The 27,649-nt window shown below is 32.0% G+C and overlaps 3 protein-coding genes across 4 annotated transcripts in view; 1 reads left to right on the forward strand and 2 right to left on the reverse strand.

Moving 5' to 3' along the window:
* LOC130444207 (breast cancer anti-estrogen resistance protein 1) overlaps window positions 1–13,659 on the reverse strand; it is a 43,795-nt gene extending 30,136 nt beyond the window's left edge. For both annotated transcript variants that reach the window (XM_056779264.1, XM_056779263.1), the window contains exon 1: window positions 13,497–13,659. In XM_056779264.1, coding sequence (XP_056635242.1) covers window positions 13,497–13,526 — 30 coding nt within the window. In that variant the 5' untranslated portion in view covers window positions 13,527–13,659. The remainder of the gene's footprint in view (window positions 1–13,496) is intronic.
* Window positions 13,660–16,567: 2,908 nt separating this feature from the next.
* Window positions 16,568–18,840, reverse strand: LOC130443923 (craniofacial development protein 1). Its single transcript, XM_056778822.1, has 3 exons — window positions 18,074–18,840; window positions 17,736–17,952; window positions 16,568–16,818 (listed from the first exon to the last, which is right to left on the reverse strand). The coding sequence occupies exons 1-3, from the start codon at window positions 18,543–18,545 to the stop codon at window positions 16,710–16,712; spliced, it is 798 nt and encodes a 265-aa protein (XP_056634800.1). The 5' UTR covers window positions 18,546–18,840; the 3' UTR covers window positions 16,568–16,709.
* Window positions 18,841–19,156: 316 nt separating this feature from the next.
* On the forward strand, window positions 19,157–27,355 carry LOC130443924 (SRSF protein kinase 1). The gene is made up of 3 exons (XM_056778823.1): window positions 19,157–20,289; window positions 24,488–24,786; window positions 26,724–27,355. Exons 1-3 carry the CDS (start codon window positions 19,298–19,300, stop codon window positions 27,113–27,115), a joined length of 1,683 nt encoding a protein of 560 aa, XP_056634801.1. The 5' UTR covers window positions 19,157–19,297; the 3' UTR covers window positions 27,116–27,355.
* The last annotated feature ends 294 nt before the right edge of the window (window positions 27,356–27,649 follow it).

Below are 27,649 nucleotides of genomic sequence, written 5' to 3' on the forward strand. Positions count from 1 at the left end.
CAAATTTGGTGTCTTATTTGTTTCAGACGTTGAAGAACTGGATGTCTGCCCTGAGGAAAGCATGGAACCTGCATCTTAGCTTGCTTTGGAAACCACCAAAAAGCATGATAGTTTTTTAATGGAATCTCTTATTTGCCTAGCAAATTTTTCTTCGACAACTTCAGATTCGTGTTCAGCATCCCAAAAAAACAGAATAAACTAATCAAAACAATTATACCAAAATTTAGGCATGTGTGCTATCATCTGCGAAGCTATAGATCGGGTTCTGCAGCTTTGTCGAGTAGATCGTTGATGCATCCCTGGGGAACACCAGCGTTGACCTCGAACCTTTCTGAGGCATGTCCATCGATAGCAACATGGATGACTTTGACTTTGGGAAATCTACTAAGCCAGTCAATAACCGACAAACCATACGATCTTGCTTTATTTGGGAGGTTTGTATGACACCTTTTGATTGGACCCAAAAGGGTATATCTGGTACTTGGCATGGACAGAAAAGGGTGGACTCTTTTATATGTTTAATAAAATTGAACTTATATTCAAAAGCTTTAGATAGCAATTTGTATTTCTAATTTGATTGGACTATTATAATCCCGAGATAATCTAGAACAACTTGGCGTGATTAGAAGGCGTAATTTTTAGGAATTGAAGAAATGTTATGAATTAGAATAAAACCGCCTTCAGAAAACAACTTTCTTCAATTCCAGAAATCCATCGAATGAGTTCACACATATAAGCAAACCCACGATAGTACATACAGTAAAAAAATTATTAGTAGTGCAAGTTTTTTTTTTATTAATACAGTTTTCAAATAAAATATTTTATAAGTAATTTACATAATATTCAACATCAACGCGCGTGCCGAAATCTCAAAGGGCAGCGTAGCTCCGCAGAGACCTAGGCGTTCGAATGAAGGTAAGGAACAATGAGAAGGTAGAGTGTTGCAGTTTATTGGTTTTCCTAAAACGTGTACCAAGTGTATCGGAGAATATTAAGTTAATTGCAAACAACGTTTGACTAAACCTTCTATGCTACTATGAAAATTTGATCTTATGCAACATGTACGTACACTGCCTGGTTAATTTCAGCGTCGCTGTTGAATATTTTATCCCTTGGACTCTCCTTCAGTGCATTTGAACGAGAAGGAAGTGGAGTGCATCACAGTCATGAAACAAACGCACTTAGAACAATTTTTTTCACTAATTTATTGTTTTCTGGAGTAGTCACCGTCGCAGGATATCCCGCATCTTCTAATGATCCCCGGCGAATCAATCTAGACCAGTTTTTTAATTGGTGGAAATGATGGTAACAAGTCGTGGTAAACAGCCTCCATTCTGTTTTTGATTAGTGTTGGTGTCACTTCTTCTTTAGTCAAACATTTTTCAACTCAATTTGAAACATTTTTCAAATCAATTTGATTAGGTGGAACTGCAAGTTGAATCTTGGTGTAAAGCTTGTTGCTTGTGAATAAAAATTGTTGCGAACGCACTCTACTGAATTGAAAAGAACAGATACAGAAGAATTAACCCGAAAAGTCCAAATAGGAGCCAAAATAAAGAGTTCATACAATAAAAGCTGTGGAAAACTGTTTGTCCGCGTTTGGAATTCGGTTATTATTATTAGAAATTGATTTCGGTTCAATTGATTAGCGTTTCTCTAGAATGAATATTAGAATAATGTTTTCAACATGAATTCTTGTGGTGATAAAAAGTTAAATATGCAGATGGCAGTGTCAATGATATATAATTTTCACAAGATTGCTCAACTATTTATGCAAATATGACGAAAAAAAAAAATAATAAAACGTAAACGAATTCGACCTTGATAACTTAACAAATAATATTAAAATATAATTTGAATATTTAGAACCTATATTTTGATTAACTTTCATTTAAATGGTTGTTTTTTACAAAATTGTGCGTATAGACCTGAATAAAACACCGAACAATCTTTAGAACTTTTGTGTTGGTATAAATACGCGGTTACCAACTCTTGACTGGCAAATTTCTGGATCTACCTCAGCCAAAACCTTCACTTCCTTTGATGAGTACACGGCAACTCAAAATTAAAGTAGTTTTGATGGCCAAAGTTAAGCCAGAACACGATGAAGATCTTCTTTTTTCCATAATAGGTCTAACGCCAGTTTCTTTTTAGTTACCTTGACTCTATATTGTCACTCCACCTCTTCCTTGGTCGACCTCTACTCCGTGTTCCAATGTAGATTTATCCTTTGTTATTTTTACGCTATCGTCTGTCATTCGATCGATTTCATTGTTAATTTTGTCTGCGTCCGATGTTCTGGGTCTAGTAGTGTTTTTCCCGAAATCAGAGAATTTCAATTTCTCTAAGATCTATTTAGTTTTTGGTGTTTGTGGTCTTGTTTCTTATGTATAAGTCTGATGGTCGCTTTGTAAATTCGTGTTTTTGCATCTTGTCTTATTAGTTAGTTACACCATACTACGTTCTGAAGACATCCCGAGTTTGCTCTAGCTACTTGACCTCATCTACTACGTCTCCATATCTGGTTAGATCAATTCCTAGGTATTTGTATCTAATTCTTTGATCTGACCTTCTAGTTCGAATTTGCATCTAGTGTTGAACCAGATAATAAAACATTCGAAAGGAACACGTTAAACAAAGAAGTATTGCTTTATCCATACCAAGATGGGACATTTGAAATTACAGAGTATGGTCAACCGATGTACAAACACAAGCAAGCAGGGATGGGTTCATGAACAGTGGGGCATCTCGACATATGTGTAAAGCAAGAGGTGTGAATTGAAGACCCGAAATATGTAAAGATAGGTAAGTTGAGGTCATGGCTTACAACGTTCATATTGTAACTTCTTATGATGTTGTTTTCGCTCCACAATTAGATTAAGTATTTTCCCGAGGAAAAGCTGTTATTATCATCAAACATTTTTGAGTTCCGCCAAAATGCAGTGCGACATTTTTGGATTTAAATCCAAAGAATTTGCTGAAATTTGAAATATAAATATTGAAGTTTATGAGACGCCCTCTATATTTTCGAAAATAGTAAAAACTGATAATTATCTATTGTCTTTTCGAAAACAAAATCACTAAAAAATATTTACTCTAATATTTTCAAAGTCCGTCATAATTTTTGAATGTAATCGCGTTACGTGGCCTCCCAGAATGTTAATTTATGTAAATCTGACATATATAAAGTGTGTTTTCATAAAATCGGCATGACATAATCAAGCGGAAATATAAAGTAGAATGAATTTAAAAGAATTCAAGTTACACTCGTGATATATTATATGTATTAACTTAACTGATATAATCTTCTTACTGACGAAGATATTAAAGAATTTCCAGGGGTAGAGGTTATAAAAACGAAGTTTATATTGATGTAAGATTAAAAACAAATGGACGTATTAAAAAAAATCCGTAAAATAACGTATAATAATATAGTACGCGTTTGTTAAAGACAGGAATTCCCTCGTAGACCCTGTCGAGTCTTTCGTGGACCGCTGTAGGTTCATCTGGACCTCTTTGGCAATCAATGATTCAAGACATGATTTTGATCGATTAATTTTGAAAAAAAAATCATGTAACTGTCAATTTGTTAGCTCATAATTCCACCACGAGCAGTTATTGCAACTTCTATCCAGTTTTTCATCAAACACGTGATTTTGATCGATTGAATACACGCAAGTTTTAAGTCGCGTTTGATGATACGCAGGGGTTAATTTAGCTGGTAATTGAGGGTATAATCCACTTACAGACGTACAGTTACACCAAGGTTATTACGAAGTCACTACAAGAAATCGATTGGTAAGCGCCATCTCGCTCTAAATTCGCCGGAACTCGATGGTCTATTGAAGAACCTTCATGGATCTAAATAGATAATAATCTGACGACGCAAAATCCGGACTAAATGGGGGATGTAGTAGGAGTTCATTACCACAAAGTTCTTCGATCTAATCTGCGTAACTTTCGAAATATACGGTTTGGTATTGTCTTGTAAAAGAACCCGCTTCTGGTTTACTAAGCCTGGAGATATTCTTTGATGAAACCTCATAAATTTGTATCAGTTATTCATTATATACCTCGGTATTGGCAGGAAAAGGATATTTTTGAAGATATCGTAGCTCTTGAGACGACTAGAAGATAAAGTATGGACAACCAAAGAGACTATAGCGTCCAGAGCAACCAACTTAGAAAGGATCGAAGCTTTATCCTCCAACGCATAGGATCAGAAAACGGATTTGTCGATGATGGTTTGTTGTGTTATGATGACCAATGGATTTATACCACCTAAGTACTTTCCGAATGAGCTACATACAATTGGTAAAGAAAACTATGAGCTAAGTAAAGTATAATAGTAAAATATCCTATCAGGAAAATAGTTGGAAATAATTTCAAAATAATAAAACTGACAGCACACATATAAAAAACAAGATTATTCAATATTGCTCATTGCGTGATCATAGCTATTCGGAAGGGCGAGGAGGTACCTCAATCTGTAACCTGGCTCTTGGGAATTTAGTCGCTAATGTGTGAGTTTTGCTGAAACTGTAATGTTTGTCAGTTAAATAATAGACCAGGTGCCCAACTGATTAAAAAATGCGTCGAGGAGTTGGAAGAATCTGGATAAACAAAAATCCTGTCGTCCAAGGTCTTCTGGAACGATCGAAAACGTGCTGTTGCTTTAAACTTGCATAGATCATCATGATTTCGAATTTTACACAAAAATTTTGGGCTGTGTCCTTACAAAATTCAATTGGTGCAAAAATAGAGCCCTCCGGATTCTGATTCGCGGCTTGACTTCGTAAACCAGATGATTGCCGCTACTGACCAGCGTCCAGGTTGTCTTGTGACTCTTTCAACTCCGGAAACAGTGACCAAAAACCAAATTGTGTGTGCAGATCGTCGAATGATCATCCGGATAATAGCCGAGGCTATAAACACCGATAAAGAAACCAAAAAATCTTACTCCTGACTCTTGCGTCAACGGGTCTGCTCAGATTAGAAAAAGATCTGCTTTGAAATGGACCCGATTTGAGTCCAGGACTGCTTCGATCAATGGAAAAAATGTATGGAAAGGTGTGTGTCGAGGCTATGGGAGTATATTTATGGTCCTAACCAAAAGACAAGCAAATTTGCACATGTCACTGCCACGAGTTCGTGAAATTTTTACTCGGCCTTCACGTAGTTTCGATTTAACACCTGACAGATCTAAAGTTTAGACTAACAAACCGATTTTCCTGGCATAAAAAAAATCGACGATTTTAGTGTTCGATTAAATGAAGGCCGTGCTCGGATTTACATTTGGACGATGTTATTTTTAAGAAATAAATTGTCATGTATAATCAACTGATGAAGAATAACTTCAGTAATTTATGTGGTAGAATCGATTAAACCGCAAACCACGGTAGCAGGCGCCATGCGATTTATAACCACAATCCTATTTAAGGATTGGATTTTTTAAAAAGAGTCCTACTTAAGTAATTTATATGTAAATTTATTTATGAAATTAAGTAGTACAAAAAAGAAATAAGCAGTGAGGTTCATTAGAACTACTGCAATACTGAAAGTAGTACTCAAAATTATCTAAAACGGTTTTTTTCAATTACCGAGACTGCTGGGATTTTACATGGAATTTAACAATAAAGTATATACAGGGTGTTTCTATATTCGACCGACAACGCTCTACCACAGAGAGATCTCAATAAATGATTCATTTTGATATAGGATTACGAACCCTTAAGGCGTCTAGTTACTGAGATAAATCAAAATCAAAAATTTGCCATAAATCAAGAACGCCTTTAAATTTTTTTTTTCAAATTTGATGACCAATACGCTCCTTAATATAGTAATATTTTGACATAAACAAATTTTGGAAAAATTTAACCAGAGTCAGGGTTAGTTGCCACTTTTATCACCCTATTTTGGACGCCACTGGAGCAAATTATTTTTTTGATTTTTGCCTGTAAACAAAAGTCTACAAACACGTGAGTAATTTACAAATTAATTATTCATTCAATTTCGAATAATGATTAAGCGGTTATTACACCGTTTTGTCATTGAAAAACGTGTTTTTAAAAATAAATCTGGATGGGATTGAATGATTTCTGCCACAGCTTGAATTCTAGCGAATAGATCTTGTTCAGATTCGATGATTGTTTCGGACACTAAGGACATCATGTAGCCCCATAAAAAAAATCAATAGGACTTAATTCAGGTGATCTTGGAGACCAACAATTGGGTCCACCCAGACCAATCCATTTCTAAAACGTCTGTTTAAAGTAATTTCTTACCGCTGCAGCAAAACTAATAGATGCCCCATCGTGTTGAAACCACATGTGTTGTCTAATATTTAACGGTACATTTTCCAACAATTCATCCAACAAAATTGTCGACAAGCCTTTTTATAATCTGCAATTGATATTAGAAGAACTATAACTGTTTATATATTTATATTGATACGCCTATGGATTACGAATGCTTCATCATTTTAATACTCTCAAATTCGTAAAAATAGACCACAACAAGTTACGACTTGTTCAAATTGAGGCGTAGGAATTTGTAACATATTAAAACCTATATTATTTATGAGACACCCTCTGTATTTTGGGGAATTCGATGAATATAATAATTTTTTTTTCGAAAATCAATAGAAACCCGATACGGTGCGGTGTATTAATGAATTTCTTAGTGATATATAAGTTTTATGTTTCCACTTGAGCGCTAGATAAATTAGCGGCTTTACTTTTAAAAAGAATCACATGTTGAAGACATTTTTCATCCCTCGTAATTTGAGACGTGATGGCATTAAATTATTCGCAGGGTAATTTACGTAATGACCACTACTTGGTCACTCGAAGATACACTCAGAAAACAAAATAAATGAAATGATATACGACGTTATTTTTATTGAAGCGAAAATAGTAAAAAAAATTAAATAGATCGATTTCTTCTGGCTTTTATGGGCGTGTTGATACTTTTTACGACAACTTTATTTATTATCATGAATGAACTTTCTTCATGACTCACTTTTCTAACCGTTTTCAAATATTGTGTGCTAGGTGAGACTGTGAACCCCTCGTATCCGCCAATGCGCTTCCTTATACAGTCACATTCTTATCGATTTATCTGCGAGTTCCAAGAACTTGTCGGTAGATAAAAAAAGTTCTCACAAGTGGTATAAGTACCCGACTTGTGTGGTTAGAATATTAAGATATATACCATATGATGGATCTGGTCACGGTCTTCAAAATGGTCTCGTTGTTGATGAAAAAACAATTTTTTAACACTACGTCCGTTAAAAATGGCAAAAACAGTTACAGGAAGTGCATGTGTTTAGAGTAAATATATTTTTAAAAATAATTTATTATACGAGGGCTGTCGAAATTTTACGTAAATCGGTCTATAAAGAAAATTGTTGATGTTTACGTAAATATGAGTAAAAAAAGTCAAAGCGCTCTTTATATTAAATTGGAATTTCTAGAACCGTCGCTGATATTCAAACTGAACACACTGTTTACACCAACACTAACAATTACACTGTATAACGCGCGTTTCAATAAGGTGAAGGTGAACTGGTTCAGTTTACCTTCAGTGTCTGAAGACGATAACTTGGTTAACGAAACGCGGGTCAAAAAGTGTCATAGTAATATAAACAGTGTGTTCATTATGCTCAATATCAACACAATTTCTTTCTCGATTAACTGTTGGAAATTGGAATTGGAGACAACGCTCAATATCCGCCCTTCTCGAGCGCACGATAATTCTTAGGGTCCCACTACCCCCAAAGTATCGGTTTCTACCGATATCGAAGCTTTAATCTATGTTATTGACAAGATCCGAAAAAGGAGAAGGAAGGCCGAGATTACCAAGTTGGCCCAGGGTTCAACGGTACCGGATCCTTAGGTTCACTCGGCCAAACCCTCCCGACACGTGGCTTCCAACCTGGAAGTCCAGGTAAAATCTATTAAGATGACAATAGAGCCATTGAATAACGAGTTGGTTCCAAATGTTGGTAAACTGCACTCGTAGTAAGACCGGTGCTAGTTACGCGGAATCGGATGATTGAATCTGTGATTCGAGTCGGACAATCTGATACCGGTTACAGGGCAGAATAACTGCTAATAGATTCGAGCTTCCATGCGGTCTCCAATCTGCAGTGGAAACATGCTGATTTAAAAGGGGCCCTTGGTCGCCCAATATTGTACACTGAAGCCACTTTTGTCAAACTTTTTTCATAAATTTATTACTTTGTTTTTGGTTTTTGCTGATTATTGTAAATAATTAATAACTATCGTGTTTTCATCTTCTTTTATGTAGGGAGCTCAATGTAATTGATACCCATTGGTATTTTGTCTATTACTTAAAAGCCATATTTTTTAATATTAATTTAGGAAAACGTTGCCAAATTTTTCGGTGTATTCAAAATAATAAAGAAAAAGATCGTTTTTCATGTGGTTTTAGAGGAGAAACTAAATCTCAATAAAATTATAAGAAAAGAAGAAATTAAATACGTATATCGTAAGAAAAAATAATAACTTTATCCAATATTGTGATTTATACGAAAAAATAAGGAAAAAGAAGATTTACATGTGACTGTAGACGATAAACAAAAACTCAATAAATATGTAGGAAAAGAAGAAGTTAGAAACGTTGTCAAATCGTCCAATACATCAGAATATTGTAGAGAAAAGAAGAAGAAAATTCCAGCAGTGACTGCATACGATATAAAAGACTTTAAAGTTAGCTTATAAACAAAAAAAATAACAATAACATTGTCAAATCCACGTATTTATCTGAATATCTTAGAAAAAAGAAAGAAGAAAATTCCAACTGTGTCTGTAGACGATATACGAGACCTCAATGTTAACTTAAGAAAAGAAGAAAATAATAACTTTATCCATTATTGTGATTTATACGAAAAAATAAGGAAAAAGAAGATTTACATGTGACTGTAGACGATAAACAAAAACTCAATAAATATGTAGGAAAAGAAGAAGTTAGAAACGTTGTCAAATTGTCCAATACATCAGAATATTGTAGGAAAAAGAAGTTATCGGAATATTGTAGGAAAAAGAAGAAGAAAATTCTAGAAGTGACTGCATACGATATGGAAGATTTCAAAATGAACTTAGAAACAAAAAAAAACATTTCCAAATCGACATAATCATTTGAATTTCTTAGGAAAAAGAAGAAGAAAATTCCAACTGTGCCTGTAGACGATATACGAGACCTCAATGTTAACTTAAGAAAAGAAGAAAATAATAACTTTATCCAATATTGTGATTCATACGAAAAGATAAGGAAAAAGAAGATTTACATGTGACTGTAGACGATAAACAAAAACTCAATAAATATATAGAGGAAAAAAAAGTACACAAATCATCCAATTCATCCGGTATAACAAAAAAAGAAGAAAATTTCAGCGGAGACAGTAAGAAAGTTTATAATTTCTAAAAAAAAACTAGTTTTGAACCCTTCGGTCGCTTACAATTTAAATTTGAAGATTTCGAAAACTAAATATCATTTTTTTTTATACACTTGTGAGGATAATTTTCTAACATCCCCGGTAACACAACTCGCGTTATTTTATGAAATATACTTTTGTGACAAATGGACATATTAAACTAGATATAAATCTAAGGAACGTCCTTTGTTCTGCCACTGTCTTTATTTGTATCTAGTTGACCTGCCCTTATTAGGTGATTTGTTAATGCATCTTCAGGGATAGAAGATATAAGACAAAAAAGGAAGAAAACCAGATACTATTTATAGAAATAAATTTTTTTATTTCGTGCTATTTCAAGAATAAAAGGTATCTGGTATTTTTATGTGGAAGGGTGAGGTTGGCATTTTCTTTTGTACGACTTTTACGAAGTTCTTTTTTTCGAAAATATAGAAAATCAAATATTCTTGAATGTAACTAAAGAATTTTTGATAAAACGAAAAAATTACTATAGAATTATAGTCACTATAGTCTATTTTTATTAATAAGAGAGTAATAAAATGAAGAAGCATTCGTAATCCATAGGCGTATCACTTCTTTTAGTAGACATGAAAGAAGAAAATTCCAGATGTGACTGTATACTATATACAAGACGTTGAAATCAACTTAAGAGCAAAAAAAATAACAAAAACGTTGCCAAATAGACAGATTTATACAAAGATCTCAGGAAAAAGAAGAAGAAAATTTAAAATTCGTCTGTAAACGATATAAATGACCTTAACGTCAACTTAGCAAAAAAAAGAAAGAAAATATTTTCGAATATTGAGATTCATTCGAAAAAATAAATCAAAAAAAGTTATATATGTGCCTCTATATGATAAAGAGAGCCTCTATAAATATACAGGACAAGAAGAAGTTGAAAACGTTGTCAAATCGTCCATTACATCAGAATATTGTAGGAAAAAGAAGAAAACAATACCAGCAGTGACTACATACGATATAAAAGACTTTAAAGTGAACTTAGAAACTTAGAAACAAAAAAAAATAACAAAAACATTGCTAAATCCACGTATTTATCTGAATATCTTAAGAAAAACAGAAGAAAATTCCAACTGTATCTGTGGACGATATACAAGATTTAAATGTTAACTTGCCAAGTTGCCAAATGATCTGATTCATCTGAGGATCAAAGGAAAAACAAGCAAATTCCATACTCGACTTTTAAGTAAACTTAGAAACTACGTTGCCAAATCGACCGGTTTATACGAAGGTTCATATATAAATTATGTTTTATATAGGTACAGAAACGACAAATTTACAGCACAAAGAAACGACTTAAAAGTTCAATCGAAACTAATCTAAATTGTACGGTTATAAATAGCCTTTCACGATTGCTGACATTGCAAAAACTTTTTGAGGTTATGTCCTAATATAGCCTATTACTTTTATTTATTTTGTATATTGTCAAGATTTTGAAAACTTTTATATTTTAATACGTTGACTGCAAAATACTAAATAACTTCCCCCCATCACCCCACAGAGATTCTTATTACATAATTCAACTAAGAAATATATATTTTTTAATATTCTACATTTTCTATATTTTTTGGCGAAACTTTTTATTTAAATTAGAATTTAAAATTAAGTAAAAAAAAATTTAAAAAAATTGCTTCGGCAGTCAACGTGTTAATTTTTCATTATCTTTTTTTCCTTCCAATTTTTTTATATAAAATATATTGATTTTATCCATATCTTGATGAATAAATATCTTTTTGACTTTTCGGCGTAATCTTTATTAAAATTTTTATAATTTGAAATATCTAAATATTTCTAGTGAAACTTGCAAATACAGACTTTGAAGAAAAAGCTTAAGAAATTAATAAATACTTCGCTGAGACACTTCGAAATAACTTTCTTAAGGGCGTATATATTAGAGGTTATGTTATTGTATTACATATATCATTATTCCCCTTAGAGAACATCTGGAAACACACAGGATTTCCGCCTCAAATTTCAACTCGAATTATTACAATTTGCTTTCAGTCAAATAATGTTTTCTTTTCATTTTATTTTAATAATACGAGGGCTGCTACTTTAGCTTTGAGATATGGCAACACTGATGTGAATATGTCAAATCTGACAGTGACATCATCAAGTTTGACATTTTCACTGGTGAACGTATTCAGAACGAGCCTCATACTTTCCACGTTGCCAGCTTTAACTCTTCTATGAAAACTAGAGTAGCAGCCCTCGTACTTTTGCATCCTACCGTTATTTTGTATTTTTTTTTATTGAACAAGCATATTTCTTAACATAATTTAAAAAAATGTACATCTGTGATTGTGTGAGAACTCGAAAACCATAACAAAATGTAATGTTCAACTATGTTAAATAAATGGCAGCAAACACATTTTCAAACTACCTACTTGGTATTATATTTCACTAAATATGCTATGTAGCCATTGTTTGGAATATTTCTCCTTAACTGTTAATAAATAACAGCCGGACACGTTTTTATTTCTTAGAAACTAATTTAAAACAAAATGTTTCGCCTTTCAGATGCCTTGAGGTCTAAAATTTCTATGTAATTATAATTTTTAATTTACGAAATATTGTTAAAAATAACTTACATGATTATGAAGAGTTGTTCAGTCAGTTTAAAGATAATTAACACACATAACCTCACAAATACACTAAACAAATTTGGAAATAGTTAATAATAGTAACAATTTAAGTAAAAACAATCAAAATTCATATCTAATTACTGCAAAAAGTAACAGGGATTCTTAATATCTATACACATTTGAGTAATCAAAAACAACTACATGAAATTTGATCGTAAAGACTCAAATATTATATAGAAACATAACCTATACACCCAAATAGATCACTAATTAACCATTCCAGTCATATTTGATAGTTACGCCATATTTGCTGGGTGGCAAGCAATTTCATCATGGAAAACTTGTTCAATTTGTAAACATTGGCGAATTTTTAATTTTGAAATCATTAATCTCAGGCAAATTTATTCAAAAATGTTATATGGAGTCTTAAAACTATGCTTTACGTACAAAAACAAATTTACAATACAAATCAATTCCTCAAAAACCATATCGGAAATAGCAAAATTGACTTTGTTTATACAACAAGGACTTTTTGAGGTTATGTTCTGAAATAATCTATTATGTATATACGCAGGCATAACCAGCTATATAACAGTGGACAAGAAAATTAATAATTAAAAGAAAATAGTAAATTGAAGATTTTTATAAAATAAAAATTTATGCACGTTGTGGAAGGAACATGTCATAAGTAAACAGCGCTGCCAGGCATTCAAATAAGTATGGAGATCAAAGAAATCAATAAACTTTTTGCGTAATGCCCTAATTTTCTGTGTGAAATAATTCTACAATTAGAGACATATTTTATCGAATGAAAAGACATTTTTTGTGAAATTTGGGGCCATAATAAGAATTCCATAACTTTTATAAAATTTACAACTAAATACTAGAAACAGGAACGAATGGAAAATAGGTTAAGAGCAAAAACTTGCTAAAGCTATACAAAAATGCATGATGAATCAATTCCAAAAACATACGTGAATTTCATAAATTTCTTTATCATAAAAACATAAAATAAGTTGTACTATGACGCCCTCCGGTCTATAAAATGTCTGATAAGAAAATATCTATGGAATTTTAGTAGTTGATTATAATAACTATTCAAAAAACAAAAGTTGTATTAAGCAATATTTTTCAAGGCAAATTATAACATATTTTCTAAATTAACTCTTCCCGTAAACCTCTAATTAAATTTTATACGTATGTTTAGATCTAATAATTTGAATATAATTAATCTTCTACGAAGGATTTAAGCTATTCCACATTTCAAGTATGTCTACTAATAATCTTTGTATAAATTTTTAAAATTAAATTAGAAAAATAAAGTTTCAAATCGAATCAGATGATCGTGACAATTTATCATAACCAAAAACGTAATAATTTCTTAGAAATATACCGATATGACTTACGTCATGTAAAACATTATAGCTAACTCTTACCTGGGAAGGAATATCCATTTGTTGAGGCATGGCAAACAGTTAACTTAATAATACAACAAATAAAATCTTAACCAAACATTTTAAGTACACAAAAATTCATTTAGAAAGGAACGAAAAAACACCTTTTGGCGTATACCCACCAAAGCTAACAACCGACTAAACTAAAACCAAACATTGGAGTCAGCTTATCCAATAGCTTGGAATTAAAGAGGGACGCATCCTTGCGACTAGTTATTTTGTAACGTTATTAGAAATATTTGTGAAAGTTATTTGGAAATATTGTTTATTGTTAATTATTTCGAATTATTGATCCAATAATGCAGAAATCTCCATATTATTATAATTTTAGGATTGATTTTTATGTGTAAATTTTCTATTATATTTAAATAACAATCAGTAGCTTTTTAAATAAAATAATATAATTAAATAAATGAAAAAATAATATGCTTCGAGCGGATTTGATTTAATTTTTTTCGTCTTTTAAACTCTAGCTGTTTATCTTTAGAGTTCATTACTATTTCACTTTTTTTTTGTTTTAAGCTTAGAGGCAGTTACAATAGAAGTCCCACCTCTACTTTTTCCCCCAACTAAATGAATCATTTGATCATTTCTCGTGGAGTCGCAGGTCGCAGCATCACATGGCGCCGTACTGTCAGTTATACATCCTTGGAAGGGCTGAAAGTTGAATGTGCCATTGATTCATATGAATTTCTACACACCCGCAACAGATTCTATTCATCACCATCCCTTGAACTTTCATGAATTAAAAGCGCATGTGGAAGTTACAATTAATTCAGTAACTTCCAAAAAATCTGTGGGAACATATTTTGATTATTATTAGATTAATTTTAGAGAATCCAGAATCTTTATATTGATTGATGCAAAATTTTTATCGTTGTCTAATGTTGAACTTGGTATGTTTACATTAAGAAACCTAACCTATCAGAAATCATTGTATTTACAAGTTAAATCGTAGTAATGAAATTTTATACTTATATTAGAATTAAATAGCATTTCTACTTAAGATTATTTTTTTCACAACTACAATTAATCTCTATAAACGAATTTTAAGTTGAACATAGTGACAGATGTTTTACATTGTTGCCACGTTGAGATTTTTTGCATAAAAGAATATAAATTAAAAGTTCACCCAAACATTTAGTCGCTATAACTGAAATGTATTTGAGTAATAATATATTAAAAATATTAATTACTTTCAATTCTGACAAAAGTAATTAGAATTAGCAGCCCACCGTGGTCAGTTACGTCATCTGTGAAGTTACCATCTTGCAACTATCTGATTAGACATTGCAATTCAATAGTAGTTATTTTCTTCTAAATATTGATGATAATAACAAATTATATCTTACATAGTTCTTTTTTTACTTATATAATGTAAATAGGAAACTGAAATTTTGATAACTGTCCAGTTTTGACCCATGTGACACGTCTGCCAACCTGTATAATATAATTTTCTCTTATACATCAGCAAATATGTCCGAATATATCAAAATTTGGCTAATGAACCCGAACTTTAAGCATTCATAAAATCAAATTTAATTTGTATCAAATACTTTCCGTATCAGCTTATTACTTATTTTACAGAAGTATCTAATGGAGGCTCCATAGACCTGACAACGTTGCATTCATAACTAGCAAAATTATTTACCATGGATAGATTTAACTTAAACGTTTTAGTGAGGTTAATAGAGTTTCGATGACCATTTCAACACTAAAAAACGTTTTTTATGCAGTGAGAAAAGTTTTTACACTTTTGGATATATAGCTTAAGGACAAATTTTCACCATGCGTAATTTGATTAAGTACTTTTTAAAGTCGGTGCAAATGAACTACTCAAGCTCTTCATTGCGCTTAAGGATTCTATATCAACGTTTGTGCAATTGTGTCTTAGATTCTGCTCAGTGGCTACCAGTGACAAAAAAAAGTAATTCTTAATATAATAAATTGGTATAATGGACATACTATAATGCACATACATCCTTAATGATGTAGTAGATTTGAAAAAACTAATTTTACCTAGTGACAGGCTATTTACTAGTCTTTCAAGGTAGGAAAATATATTTTACTCTATTTGTTTAACCATTCATCTATATGTATATATAAAATTGAAGAAGTATAATTTTTTATATAATAATTTAAAAAATATATAAGATATCTATGAAAGCAGTGTTCAAAATTTATCAAACTTTTTGCAATTGAGAAAAACAGAATCGAGAAAAATTGAATTACTTTGACGGGTAGACAGCCGCACACCAGCCTCCGGTCATAATGTAATCGAAACCATAAATCATGGCAGACAGCTCTGTTATTGAAAAGCCATGAACTATGGTGAACTTCTAGATATGTCTAAATAGGTTAACTGTAACTAGACAGGACTTTGTAAAAAGAAATTGTCCATTACAAGACACTTTTTACATTACTACTATGTTTTTCAGTGTATTAATGATGTTTTATTTTTCTTATACAATTTTATACTCAAAGTCCTTTGGCTCATCAGGCACTTAGGTTTGAACCTTTCAAGTCACCAGGCAAATTATTAGGCTTGCCCAAGTTTTTGTGAGTTTTGAGCGCTCACAGATGACGAGGTGTACAGTTACTTCCTTTTCCAGGCACTAGCGGCAGTCCTGGTCGTCCATGATGCCCATAGTGTACAAATGGCGTTTTAGATGCTTATGAGTGGTTAAAATTCCAGTTACTAGTCCAATTCCGTGCTTATTTAAGTGGAGCAGTTGCTTGGTAAGACACAAAAGGTGTGCCTTGGCTTGTCGCATCCAAGGTGTCTCTATTCATCTTTTCAGGGCCTGCCTTGCAAGCAGACCATTGAGAGAAATAGTAGTAACACTTTTGGCTTCACCAAGAATAGGTTCTGGGCTTATTGGTGGATTTTCTTTTTGCTCTTTGCAACAAGATAGTCTGTTTCATCATTGCCCTAATCTTTTAACCTTTACCAGAAGAGTCCCAACTGTATCCTATTCACAGTTGTAAATGTTTCATTTTTTCATCTAAAAATTTTTACATCATCTTATATGGGTAAAATAAAACAAATAAGATCTAAAATGACCCTAATTTTATTCAATAATATCGGAATAATATTAATACTAAATTAAAACTTATAAAGTACATAATAAGTGTATAAAGTTACATAAATGCCGTTATGTATAATCACCAAAAGAGAATTACATTTATATAGAATTACAAAGCGGTTTTAAAACGTTTATTTCTTTCTATCTCACGAATGTCTCGTTCAATTTCAAATCGTCTAACATCTGTTCTTTGCAAAAAGTCTTGCCTCTCCAAATACCTAAGAAAAGTTGAAAATTACACTAATTTCTGCTTGTATTTGTTCAGAATAGAAGAAACAATAATAATGACAATGACAGAATTAATGATTGTCGATTGATAAACTTTTTTAGAATCAGGAGTACCACAATACAAAGTGACATAATGTAATTGGTACAATAACTGTGGATACAACAGATTTCCTCCACTAATATGAAAGTTTGCCAAAAGATCTTGAAGATGTAGTCTCTGAGGTAGTCTGGGATTTTTGGTGCAGATGGAACAGCACCCAGGAGTACTTTGATGTTCCTGCATTGTAGACAGCAACTTCTTGGTTTGCTGGTTGTTGCTGGAAAACCTATTGAACTAGTCCATGACTCTCAGGAGTAGGGTTCTGAGGACGACTTTGAGGAATGCCGAACACAATTGAAAGTGAACAAATATTGCTTCTTTCATTAGTTTGTGTTTCAGTGAAACAACTAGGAATTGACGCCATAGACGAACAAAGTTGACTGATATGTGGTTTCTACATATGTCCAACATCTAGTTTCACCATGTAATAGCATGAACAAGGCACTCATTTACAACACCAAATTGATAAGTCTCTTTATTATTGAGGTAAAGGCGCACCTAGACCCTCTCCACCACTGAGAAGGAACATTCAGGAATTGTAGCTGGCTTAGCAGAAAAATAGCATCCAGTTTGAACTGTAATTTAGACACTGGTAATCTGAACTTCTATTTGTTAAAAATAGATTGAACAATAATAATATGACAGTGAAACAATGAATAAATTAATGATTGCTAAGCTTGATTAGAATCAGGAGTGCCACAATACAATGAGACATACTGTACTTGCCACAATAACTGTAGATACAACACAGCGTGAGTCACATCAAATGATATATTAAAGTTTGGTATGAAAAAAAAATCAACTCACCCATCTTTTCCTTTATTGAATGTTTGTAATTCTTCTTCGATGTTGTTGTCTTTTTTATAACTATCCCAATCTAACTTTGTTTTTTCTAATGTGCTAATTTTCTGTTTTTTAGTCAATTGATTAAGAACATTACTAATACCACTAAGTCCAGTAGCCCGTTTTGTACCATGTACTTGTTTGTCCCTACTGTTACCCAATAATCGAGCCTCAGCAGAATCTAGAATATGTCTAAATAAACAACTTTTATCATCAATTAGAAGTTTCTTGAAAATTACATTTTACATGTACTGTATTGATATTTAAAAAATATAATGTATATTAAATAAAATAAGTATTACCTGCACTAACTTCTTTTTCAACTTTAACTTCTTCTCCAGCAAATTCAAAGACTTGTGTAACTTTGACTTTATTTGGATGTTTTATTTCACTTGTTGATGTTTTCGAGGTTGTTGCTTCTTTACTAATATTTTCTCTGGGTTTCAAAGAATCTGGAGTATTAGTTTTCACGCTGGATTTTGATTTAAACCCAGTATCTTTTACAAAATCCGCCCAAAGATCATCAATATTAGATTTTTTCTCGTTTTCTGTTTCAATAATCGTTTTTACTTCTTCCTCATTTTTCTTCCGAACTTTCTTTTTTCTCTTTTTTTCTTTCTTTTCAGAGTTTCCAGAACATTTTGTATTATCTTCCTCTGATATAGGGTCATCTTCATCGATCTCTGACGGTAAGTCATCGGTTTTTTCATTTGGGATATAATCTTCGTCACTAGAATCACTTTCTTCTGGTAAATCTGAATCGTTCACGTTCATGACGGCGCCGAATAAAGGTTTTATTTAGCAATGGTATCCAAGGTTTATACCAATTTACCGGTCTTTCATAAATTATAGAATACTGCACCTGGTATATTCGTTTATGTAAGTGTAGGAATTTTAAAATTCGAATGATATTTAATACTGTTCTGCATTACTAATTTCCTAGATAGATAGGAAATTTAAAAAATATATATAATTGTCGATTATACAACGAAATATTCAATATTTTCTATAAGACGACTTCACAAATGTGTGGTATGTGACATTTAATGCCATTGTGACAGATGTCAATGATGCCAATAGTGATTTTCTTTGTTTTGCTTTTACGAGATATTTTATATACTAGGCATTTATTCGAAAATTACCATTAAATTTTTTATTCCAGTTACTGATTACTAGATTTATTCTTCTCTGCAATTTCATCATAAATACTAAATACGTAAAATTTATTTAATTAGCTATTTATTTATAAATAAAATTTATTTACTTAGTAAAACATGTAATATAAATGACTTGGATTTAAACAATGTAATAGTAATCTTTTAGAAAAATGCCTGGAAAACGATAGTAGGGAAATAATAAAGTTCTGTTGGTAATATAAAGTCATAAAGTGTTGTTTGTCGTGCGAGGGGAGAGTGGTGAGGCGGCCATAATCAAACAAAAGTGTTTTTAGTAAAATGACGGATATTTGATGCCTTAATAACGTTTTTAAGTCATTTTAGTGGCGATTGTCAAAAAAAGGTATACAAATGAGCGCTAAATTGGATGTAAACAGACGTGTCTTAGCTATTCAAGCTAAAAAGAAAAGACACAAGCCTGCTAAAAAGAAAGGCAAAAACGATATGAACGGACATGCTGGAGAAAATCGACATAACTCGAAAAATGAACCGTCTCATAGCTCCAGTAATGAAACTATAGAAGATCCAGACGATCCTTACACGAGTGAAGAGGAAGAACAGGAAGATAGTACGGATTACCGCAAAGGAGGTTACCATCCTGTCAAAATTGGCGACCTCTTCCTTTCCAGGTATCATGTAACTAGAAAACTAGGTTGGGGTCATTTTTCTACAGTGTGGTTATGTTGGGATCTCGAAGATAAACGATTTGTTGCCCTTAAAATTGTCAAATCTGCCGATCACTTTACAGAAACAGCTCTTGATGAAATTAAAATTTTAAAATCAGTTCGTGAATCTGATCCAGCAGATCCGAAACGTAATAAAACCGTTCAACTTCTAAACGATTTCAAGATCAGTGGTATCAATGGAGTACACGTCTGTATGGTTTTTGAAGTTTTAGGTCATCATTTATTGAAATTAATCATAAAATCCAATTATAGAGGAATTCCATTAACAAATGTACGTACAATAATGAGGCAAGTACTAGAAGGCTTAGACTATCTACACACCAAATGCAAAATTATTCACACAGACATCAAACCGGAAAATGTTTTACTCTGTATATCTGAAGAAGCAATCAGGAGATTAGCTTGTGAAGCAGCTGAGATGCATCAATTGGGTATGAAATTGCCAACTTCCTTAATTAGTACTGCCCCAGTTATAGAAACTAAGATGAGTAAAAACAAAAAGAAAAAACTAAAAAAGAAAGCCAAAAGACAAAATGAGCTCTTGAGAAAACAGATGGAACAAATTATCGAAATCGAAGAACAGAAAAAGATTAAGGAAAATGGTGATGTGAATATTAATGGTGGCACAGAATTTCATGACAGTCCTCCAAGTCACAGGTAACTAGTTTTTTGTATAGTCCCACTACTGGCTTTTAACTTTTATTAACAAATGTTGTTTCCAATAAAAATTTTGGTTTATATTGAACTTTATTTTAAAACAAATTTGTTAAATGTGAGATAATTTTTATTCAATGCTGAATGTTCATTTTAAAATGTCCAAATCAGGTTACATTTGAAACATTATTATTTAAAACTTGATCTCTAATTCTTTTTCCTAATCAATTCATATGAAAACAATTTTTGAACCATAAAGGCGTTGAAAACTGTTTTTGGTTCTTTTAGACTCATCAAAGATCCTTTCAACTCCAGTCCTTTTAGATATTTTACCACTTTTTTGGTCATAGTAACATTATTTGGTGTAAAATTTAATCAAAACATCTATTAAGACTAACATCAACTAGTAGTGGTTTCCTTAACAACAATTTTCCAAAAAATCTTTTTCAATTCATGCATTTTAATTATCATAATACAAACATTTCTATTTGATTCGTTGATCCTTTTTTATAAGAATTTATCCTTAAAAGGATCTGATTCTTTCTAAACAATTCTTATGAAAACAATTTTTGAACCATAAAGGCATCGAAAATTGCTTTCAGTTCTTTTAGAGTCACCAAAAAACAATTTTTGTCTAATAATATCTTTATTAGGTTCTCAAAGAGCTGGTTTGTATGTTTTTTTTGGTAATATGATTGTTAGGAGTGAATGCCTGACGTGTAAAATCAAGAAACTGTTTCAAAAATATAATCATATATAGGGTATGATATTTAATACATTACAACAAAATTTTAATGTGATAAAACCCATATGGAATAGAACTTTGGAGTTGCACCATTAAATCAAGTATTGGTAAATTCCAGATGTCCAAATCTAAGATATTTCGGGCAATGATGAATGCATCTTTGAAAGTTTTACCTAAACTATGAAAGGCGTCAATAAATTTAAATATATCTGAGAAAATATAAACAATCAAATGAAACCAAGAACTGTCATACAAGAAAAAGTACAAAGTGGTTATACATCTCTTTAAAAACAAACTAATAACAAGAAGAATGAAGTTAAAAATCTACAGGATTCTTGTAAGACCAAAAGTAAATTATGGCAGTGAATGTTGGATGATGACACAAAACGACAAAGAAAGATTAAGAATATTTGAGAGAAAAATCATCAGAAGATGAAGAGACTGGAGAATCTGAAATAATAGAGAAATCAATGAAAGACTTAGCAATTAAAACATCGTCTGATTTGTTAAAGTCTGAAGGTTGAGATGGTTTGGCCAGATTCAAAGTATTGAGGATAAGAGAATCATGAATGCCAAAATATACAGCAGGGGGAAAAGAGGCAGACCCCATATCAGATGGACTGATCAAGTTCCAAAAGACTTCCAAGCAATGAATGTTAGAGGATGGGGAACGTTGGTGAAGAACAGACATGTTTAGAAGCGAATTATAGAAGACCCCAAGTCTCACACAGAACTGTACTGCTGGTGAATGTATCTTGGTGTGTATCGAATGATACTCTGCAGAAATATTGTATCAAATGTACATCACAGAAGAAATCCACAAACATAGCAGTAAATATCATGAATATGACACGAGACTCATCTAATACAACCATTACTTCAACAGCAAAGGAAAAGAGGACTCCTTATAGATCTTAAATGAAATTTAAAAGTCCCTTCACTGGAAGAGTCCTAATGAACTTGCAGATACTAAGTTCTATCTTCTATGCTAGCCAATTAGCTTATAGAATAACTTTTTGCTTCTGATTGCTGATTTATGTACAATTAAAAAGAAATATTCATATATTAATTAGCAATTAAACAAATTGGGTAGTTGATTATCAATATTTTGGAAGATATAAACAGGCCCTTTTGGTACTGTTTAATTTGTATGCAGAAAAAATAAAAAATTAGGCCCCCTTGATACCCATTACTAGTGCTCGCTAAATGAACTTGTGCTGTTGGTTTTTCTTGATTAATTGAATTCCAAAACACAAATTTCTAAAAATTTAATTTTAACTTGCAATTAGTCAAGGTTGAGTCATAATGAGAGGTTATTAACTTTTACAAGTTTATCTAGTTCTATAGAATTTATTTCAGAAAAGTCAAATAGACTTGCATCTTTATATCGTGCAAATACCTAATTCTGAAAAGATTTATGATAACATTTTAGATAATTGTGGAAATTTATGAAACAACTACCTCTTAATATATTTTATCTTACACTGGAAACTGTATATCTGAGATCTTAGGCAGTAATTATATTAGTTTAAAGTAAACTAATGAGAATAGAATAAATAAAATTTGAAAAATCCAGTTTTTTTTTCAATCTCTTTTGAAAAATTATTTAATTTGTTAACAGAATATTAGAGATAGAATAATAATTTATTGAATTGTCAAAAAAAAACTGTTTTTATGTGCTTTTTTAGAATATATATGGTACAGTAAATTAGGTAGTTATATAGAATTGCTAATGATTTCTTTAATTTCTTATTTCTTAGACCTTTCGATATGTTTATGCTTCTAAATGTTCTTGATTTAAAGTCTCTTCTGTTTTAAAATTAGTTCCTATTATAATTTTTCAAAGACAGATAAAAATTTGTCGTTTCGACTCGACTATTTGGTAAATATGATCAATTATTTCATAATTATCAAATTTATCGTTTATTTTATAAAATCTCCGACTCGTAATGGAAAATGTGATAAAAGTCCCTAATTTCACGAAAATTCGTTCAGTTTTCGCAACTGCTTGGCACGTGACAACCACGTGATATAAGAAGTAGTCCTAATTTCGTTGCATGTAGACGTTTTTGCGCCCCCCTCTCGTAAAAAATAAAACATTGAATAATGGCTGGTATGTTTTGAGCGTATTAATTTCTAAATATTATGGATACTAGGAAAACCATATATTTAATACTTCTATATGGGTAGTTTCTATAAGTGGAAGCTGTTCCGACTAAAGAAGAAATAATTACAACGATTTCTCTATCCTCCGAAGTTTCAGCTCAGTTCTGCGCATTCTCAAGCATGCGCAGTATAGATAAAGTGTCTCGAACGAGAGAGAGAGAATGAATATTGTCTACACCGTAACGTAGGGACGTTTTTTCCCATACCAACTGTCCATATAGGAGTATTACATATAGTATAGGTTAGAAAGTAACTATTCAAAAAAAAACCTGCATTTCAACACTGATCATCCATCAGTGTTGAAAATTATGTTATACTTATAAAAGGCGTAACAACTGGCATGAAATTAACTTCAATTATATTTTATGCTGTATTAATTTTACAGATATAAAGTAATGACTAATTATAAATTTGAAGACTTGTTAAAAAAATCACGTCCACGTGCAACGAAATTCCGAAATCACGTGGTTCTCACGTGCCAAGTATTTGCGTAAACAACGAATTTTCCTATAGTTAGGTTATAATTATGAAATAATTTATCATATTTACCAAATTCAGTGGTGATTATATATAATCACCGATTTATCGTTTTTACTTTAACATATATTAAATATTTATAATTAATATGTCTTCTATGTACACCTAAGTAACTAACTATTTAAAAAATGTACAGTGAATACTCAATACTGACACCGTTTCATACATTAATCCATAAAAGGGATTACCTCGATAATTCTCATTATCTGGGTCTATGCGGTTTGACCATTATATGAAAAAAAGTTGATGAGTGATGCTCTGAAACACTAATCAAGGTCAAGGATATGTTATTTATTACTATTCGATGTAAATAGGATAAAGAATTAATGAAACGTTATTGTGAAAAAGATCAAACTAAGACAAGAGCGCAAATTGGGACACGTACAGCACGTGTGAGGTGACGTAGCACAGCACGCGTGAGCTCACAGACGTGTCCCGCTGTAGTTCAAACACAGTCGGTTGTACCATACGTACGAAAAAAGCTTTGGAAGGAATAAAACAACCTTTTCCCCTCAGCATCATCCGATTCTGATTCGGAATTTAAGTTCGGACATTTTTTTATGCCGGCTTGTCGCGAACTGTGTTATCTCACACCTGCTATATGTGCCCCAATTCGCGCCTTACCTAATGCAGTGAACATTTTTGTACTTGACGACAGATGAATATCGATGTATTGAATGATTTATACTGTTAACATCTATTTTTGAGAGATATAATTCATTAGTACTAATCTCCCGATTTTTTCTTAATCAGCCCCGAGACGACTCCCGAAACCGAAGTAAAATTAGACAATGGATGTATCGACGAAATTGGCGGTGGAGAAGCCACTCATCCAGATAATTCTATAATGGAACAGATGTCTGAAGATGATTCTCCACCTCTAAACTCGTCCAACATTACAATGGAAAAAATAGAATTAGATCCGGCTTTTGTTGAGTGCGATTTCGATGTTAAAATAGCCGATCTCGGTAATGCCTGTTGGGTGGATAAACATTTTACAGAAGATATTCAAACCAGGCAGTACAGAAGTTTGGAAGTTTTATTAGGTGCAGGTAAATAGTATATTTTATTCGAATATTCGCCGATAATTTAGTGATTGGTTCGTTTTTTGTAGACTTTCTTCAAATTTAAACATGTATCTTATACTGACGAGAACCGGCAAAACCGAAACTGGTTTTTGAGTTATAAATTCCTCCTTTTAATTTACAAAATGTAGAGTTGTGTAAAAATTCTCCTTTATATATATCTAGAGAATCTTTAAAGTGTAATAGCTAATCTTTCATATTCCAAATCAATCTTCTCAGCCCTCAAAATAAATACAGGGTGTTTCATTAAAAATAGAACGGTTCATAATGAAATTCAAACTTTTAACGTCTTCCAGTTTTTTTCCATTTTCTAAAATTAAATAAAGATACTGATGTATTCGCCTTTCATTGACCCATTCTTTGCTGTGCTGTGGAACAATGGTTTCGGAAGAGGGAGGAGACTGAAAAAGTGTCATTTGGGGTTGAATTACTCCAAAAAAGTCCTTTGTGGAACTTTGGTACTTGATACAAATAAAGTATTTGGATCTCATCAAAAACAAACTGCATCTCCTCGCCTACTTTATTACAGGGCACTATTACTTCGGGAAGCAGAAATAGATGATTATATTAGGAGGATGAAATTCCAGATCATTTAGTTCTAGAATTCCAAGCAAATGCTTCGAATATGACAGCTGTAGCTGGTACAGTACTAAAGTCCAACTTTAATTCAAAAAGATGGAGAGTTTGGAGCTGCATTGTTGCTTTCCCAAGCAAATACTTTGGACATGACAGTTGTAGCTGGTACAGTACTAAAGCTCAACATTATTTTTAAAATGTGGAGAGTTTGGAGTTGCATTGTTTGCATTCCGAAGTAATTTTTAAAAAAGTTATGAGAATGGGACAAGTAAATAGCTTTTTAGGATCCATTTTTTCATATAAATATAAAAAAATATCTCTATAGTCTTTAGAATTGAACTCAATAGAATTATAATGGAATTAGCTTGACAGCTGGCACATAAATGTTACCTTAAATCGCAGGTATAGTTACTGAAAAAACTGCAACTTTCAAAATTGATGATTATGTTTCCGAAATGTAAACTAAAGCTTGTTCCACACTAAAGCACCTTTCAGCAAAAACTGCAAGATGTATGTCAGATACTAAACAGGGCTATATTGGGAAAATTGATTATTAGGTTTCCCAAATTATTTCTATCTCCTTTCACTGACACTCATATCACCACTATGGGGTTTGATGGTGTGTGGTGGAAGTTTATAATCACAACTTTTCTTCTATTTTGTTAAAATATATGGTTTGATGGAATTTTCAACACTTTTTCTTCTCATTTTTTTTAAATATGTATTATTCAATTGGATGTTCTTATAATTAAGTTACTATGGTAACATCAATATTCAGAATACACAATCTGAAGCCTGTTTCGATAACCAAATTATCATCATCAGAGATCAAATGTAAACTAAAGCTTGTTTCACACCAAAGCACCTTTCAGTAAAAACTGCAATATGTATTTCAGATACTAAACAAGGCAATATTGTAAAAATTGATGATTAAGTTTCCGAAATAATTTTTATTTCCTTTCACTGACACTCATATCACCACTATGGGGTTTGATGGTGTGTGGTGGAAGTTTATAATCACAACTTTTCTTCTATTTTGTTAAAATATATGGTTCGATGAACATTTCAACACTTTTCATTTTTTGCAATGTGTAAAGTTCAATTGGATTTTATAAAACTTGAGTTACTGTTTCGATAACCAAATTATCATCTTCAGAGATCAAAACTGAAGTAAAGCTTTGTTCCCCACTAATGCATCTTCTTTGGTAAAATTTTTTTTAGTTGGAATTAGAAGTCATATTGGGTCATTTTGTATTTAATTTTTTATTCAATTATTTAATGAATTAGCAATTTTAAAATGAATAATTGATTTGTATATAACGTTACAGGCTACAATACATCTGCAGATATCTGGAGTACTGCTTGCATGGCGTTTGAATTGGCAACTGGCGATTATTTATTCGAACCCCATTCCGGTGAGGATTTTTGTAGGGACGAAGATCACTTAGCTCACATAATAGAATTATTAGGAACGATACCGAGAAAAATAGCCCAGAGCGGAAAAAATTCCAAACAATTTTTCAACAAAAAAAGCGAACTTCGACACATAACGAATTTGAAACCGTGGGGTTTGGAGGACGTCCTGATCGAAAAGTACGATTGGAGTCGACAGGACGCCGAAGATTTCGCGGCTTTCCTCAAGCCCATGTTGGATTTTGATCCGAATAAACGCGTAACGGCATCGGAATGTTTGAAGCATCCATGGTTGTCGCAACAGTGAGCCGATTGCTCTCTAGGTGACTGAATCCAATTTATTTTTGCTTTGTTCTTTCGGCGATAGTGCGATTTTTTTCCTTTTTTTTTTCTCTCTTTTTCAGTATGCAAAATTCATTTCGCGATGCATTATGTCCAATTAATTTATTGATTAGTTCAGCTGGGCCTTCATTTAATGTACATAGCATTTGTAATAGAAAAAAATTGTGATGTATGTGTTTTATAGACAATATAAATGTCCTCCATAGGTTTCTGTTTCATTATATTTCTGTTGGTTAATTGGTTAAATAGTGATAAATATAACGAAATAATTAAAATCCTTAATTGACCAATCTTAATTATAAACCTATTGTAAGTTTTCCTTTTCAATTACATTTGATTCAGTTTTCTCCCAGTTTTCCTCTATTTTCCTCATCGAAACTCCTTTTTTTGTACTTTTTATTTGTAGTATTAATCATGTCTTTTTGAATATTTTTTTTAGTCTTGTTTCACTAAATTTTACAGAACATTATTTACTATTGTTACTTTTTATTGAATGAGA

Source organism: Diorhabda sublineata, chromosome 5 (genome assembly GCF_026230105.1).
Source record: "Diorhabda sublineata isolate icDioSubl1.1 chromosome 5, icDioSubl1.1, whole genome shotgun sequence".
NCBI classification, from domain to species: Eukaryota; Metazoa; Arthropoda; class Insecta; order Coleoptera; family Chrysomelidae; genus Diorhabda; species Diorhabda sublineata.

What these genes read in the sequence shown, in the direction of transcription:
- LOC130443923 (XM_056778822.1), bottom strand. Translation starts at nt 18,545, where the DNA reads ATGAACGTGAACGATTCAGATTTACCAGAAGAAAGTGATTCTAGTGAC. An exon ending in TGAAAAAGAAGTTAGTGCAG is followed by an intron (nt 17,953 to 18,073) that starts GTAATACTTATT and finishes GACATATTCTAG; the next exon opens with ATTCTGCTGAGGCTCGATTA. An exon ending in TTCAATAAAGGAAAAGATGG is followed by an intron (nt 16,819 to 17,735) that starts GTGAGTTGATTT and finishes AACTTTTCTTAG; the next exon opens with GTATTTGGAGAGGCAAGACT.
- LOC130443924 (XM_056778823.1), top strand. Translation starts at nt 19,298, where the DNA reads ATGAGCGCTAAATTGGATGTAAACAGACGTGTCTTAGCTATTCAAGCT. An exon ending in GACAGTCCTCCAAGTCACAG is followed by an intron (nt 20,290 to 24,487) that starts GTAACTAGTTTT and finishes TTTCTTAATCAG; the next exon opens with CCCCGAGACGACTCCCGAAA. An exon ending in GGAAGTTTTATTAGGTGCAG is followed by an intron (nt 24,787 to 26,723) that starts GTAAATAGTATA and finishes ATAACGTTACAG; the next exon opens with GCTACAATACATCTGCAGAT.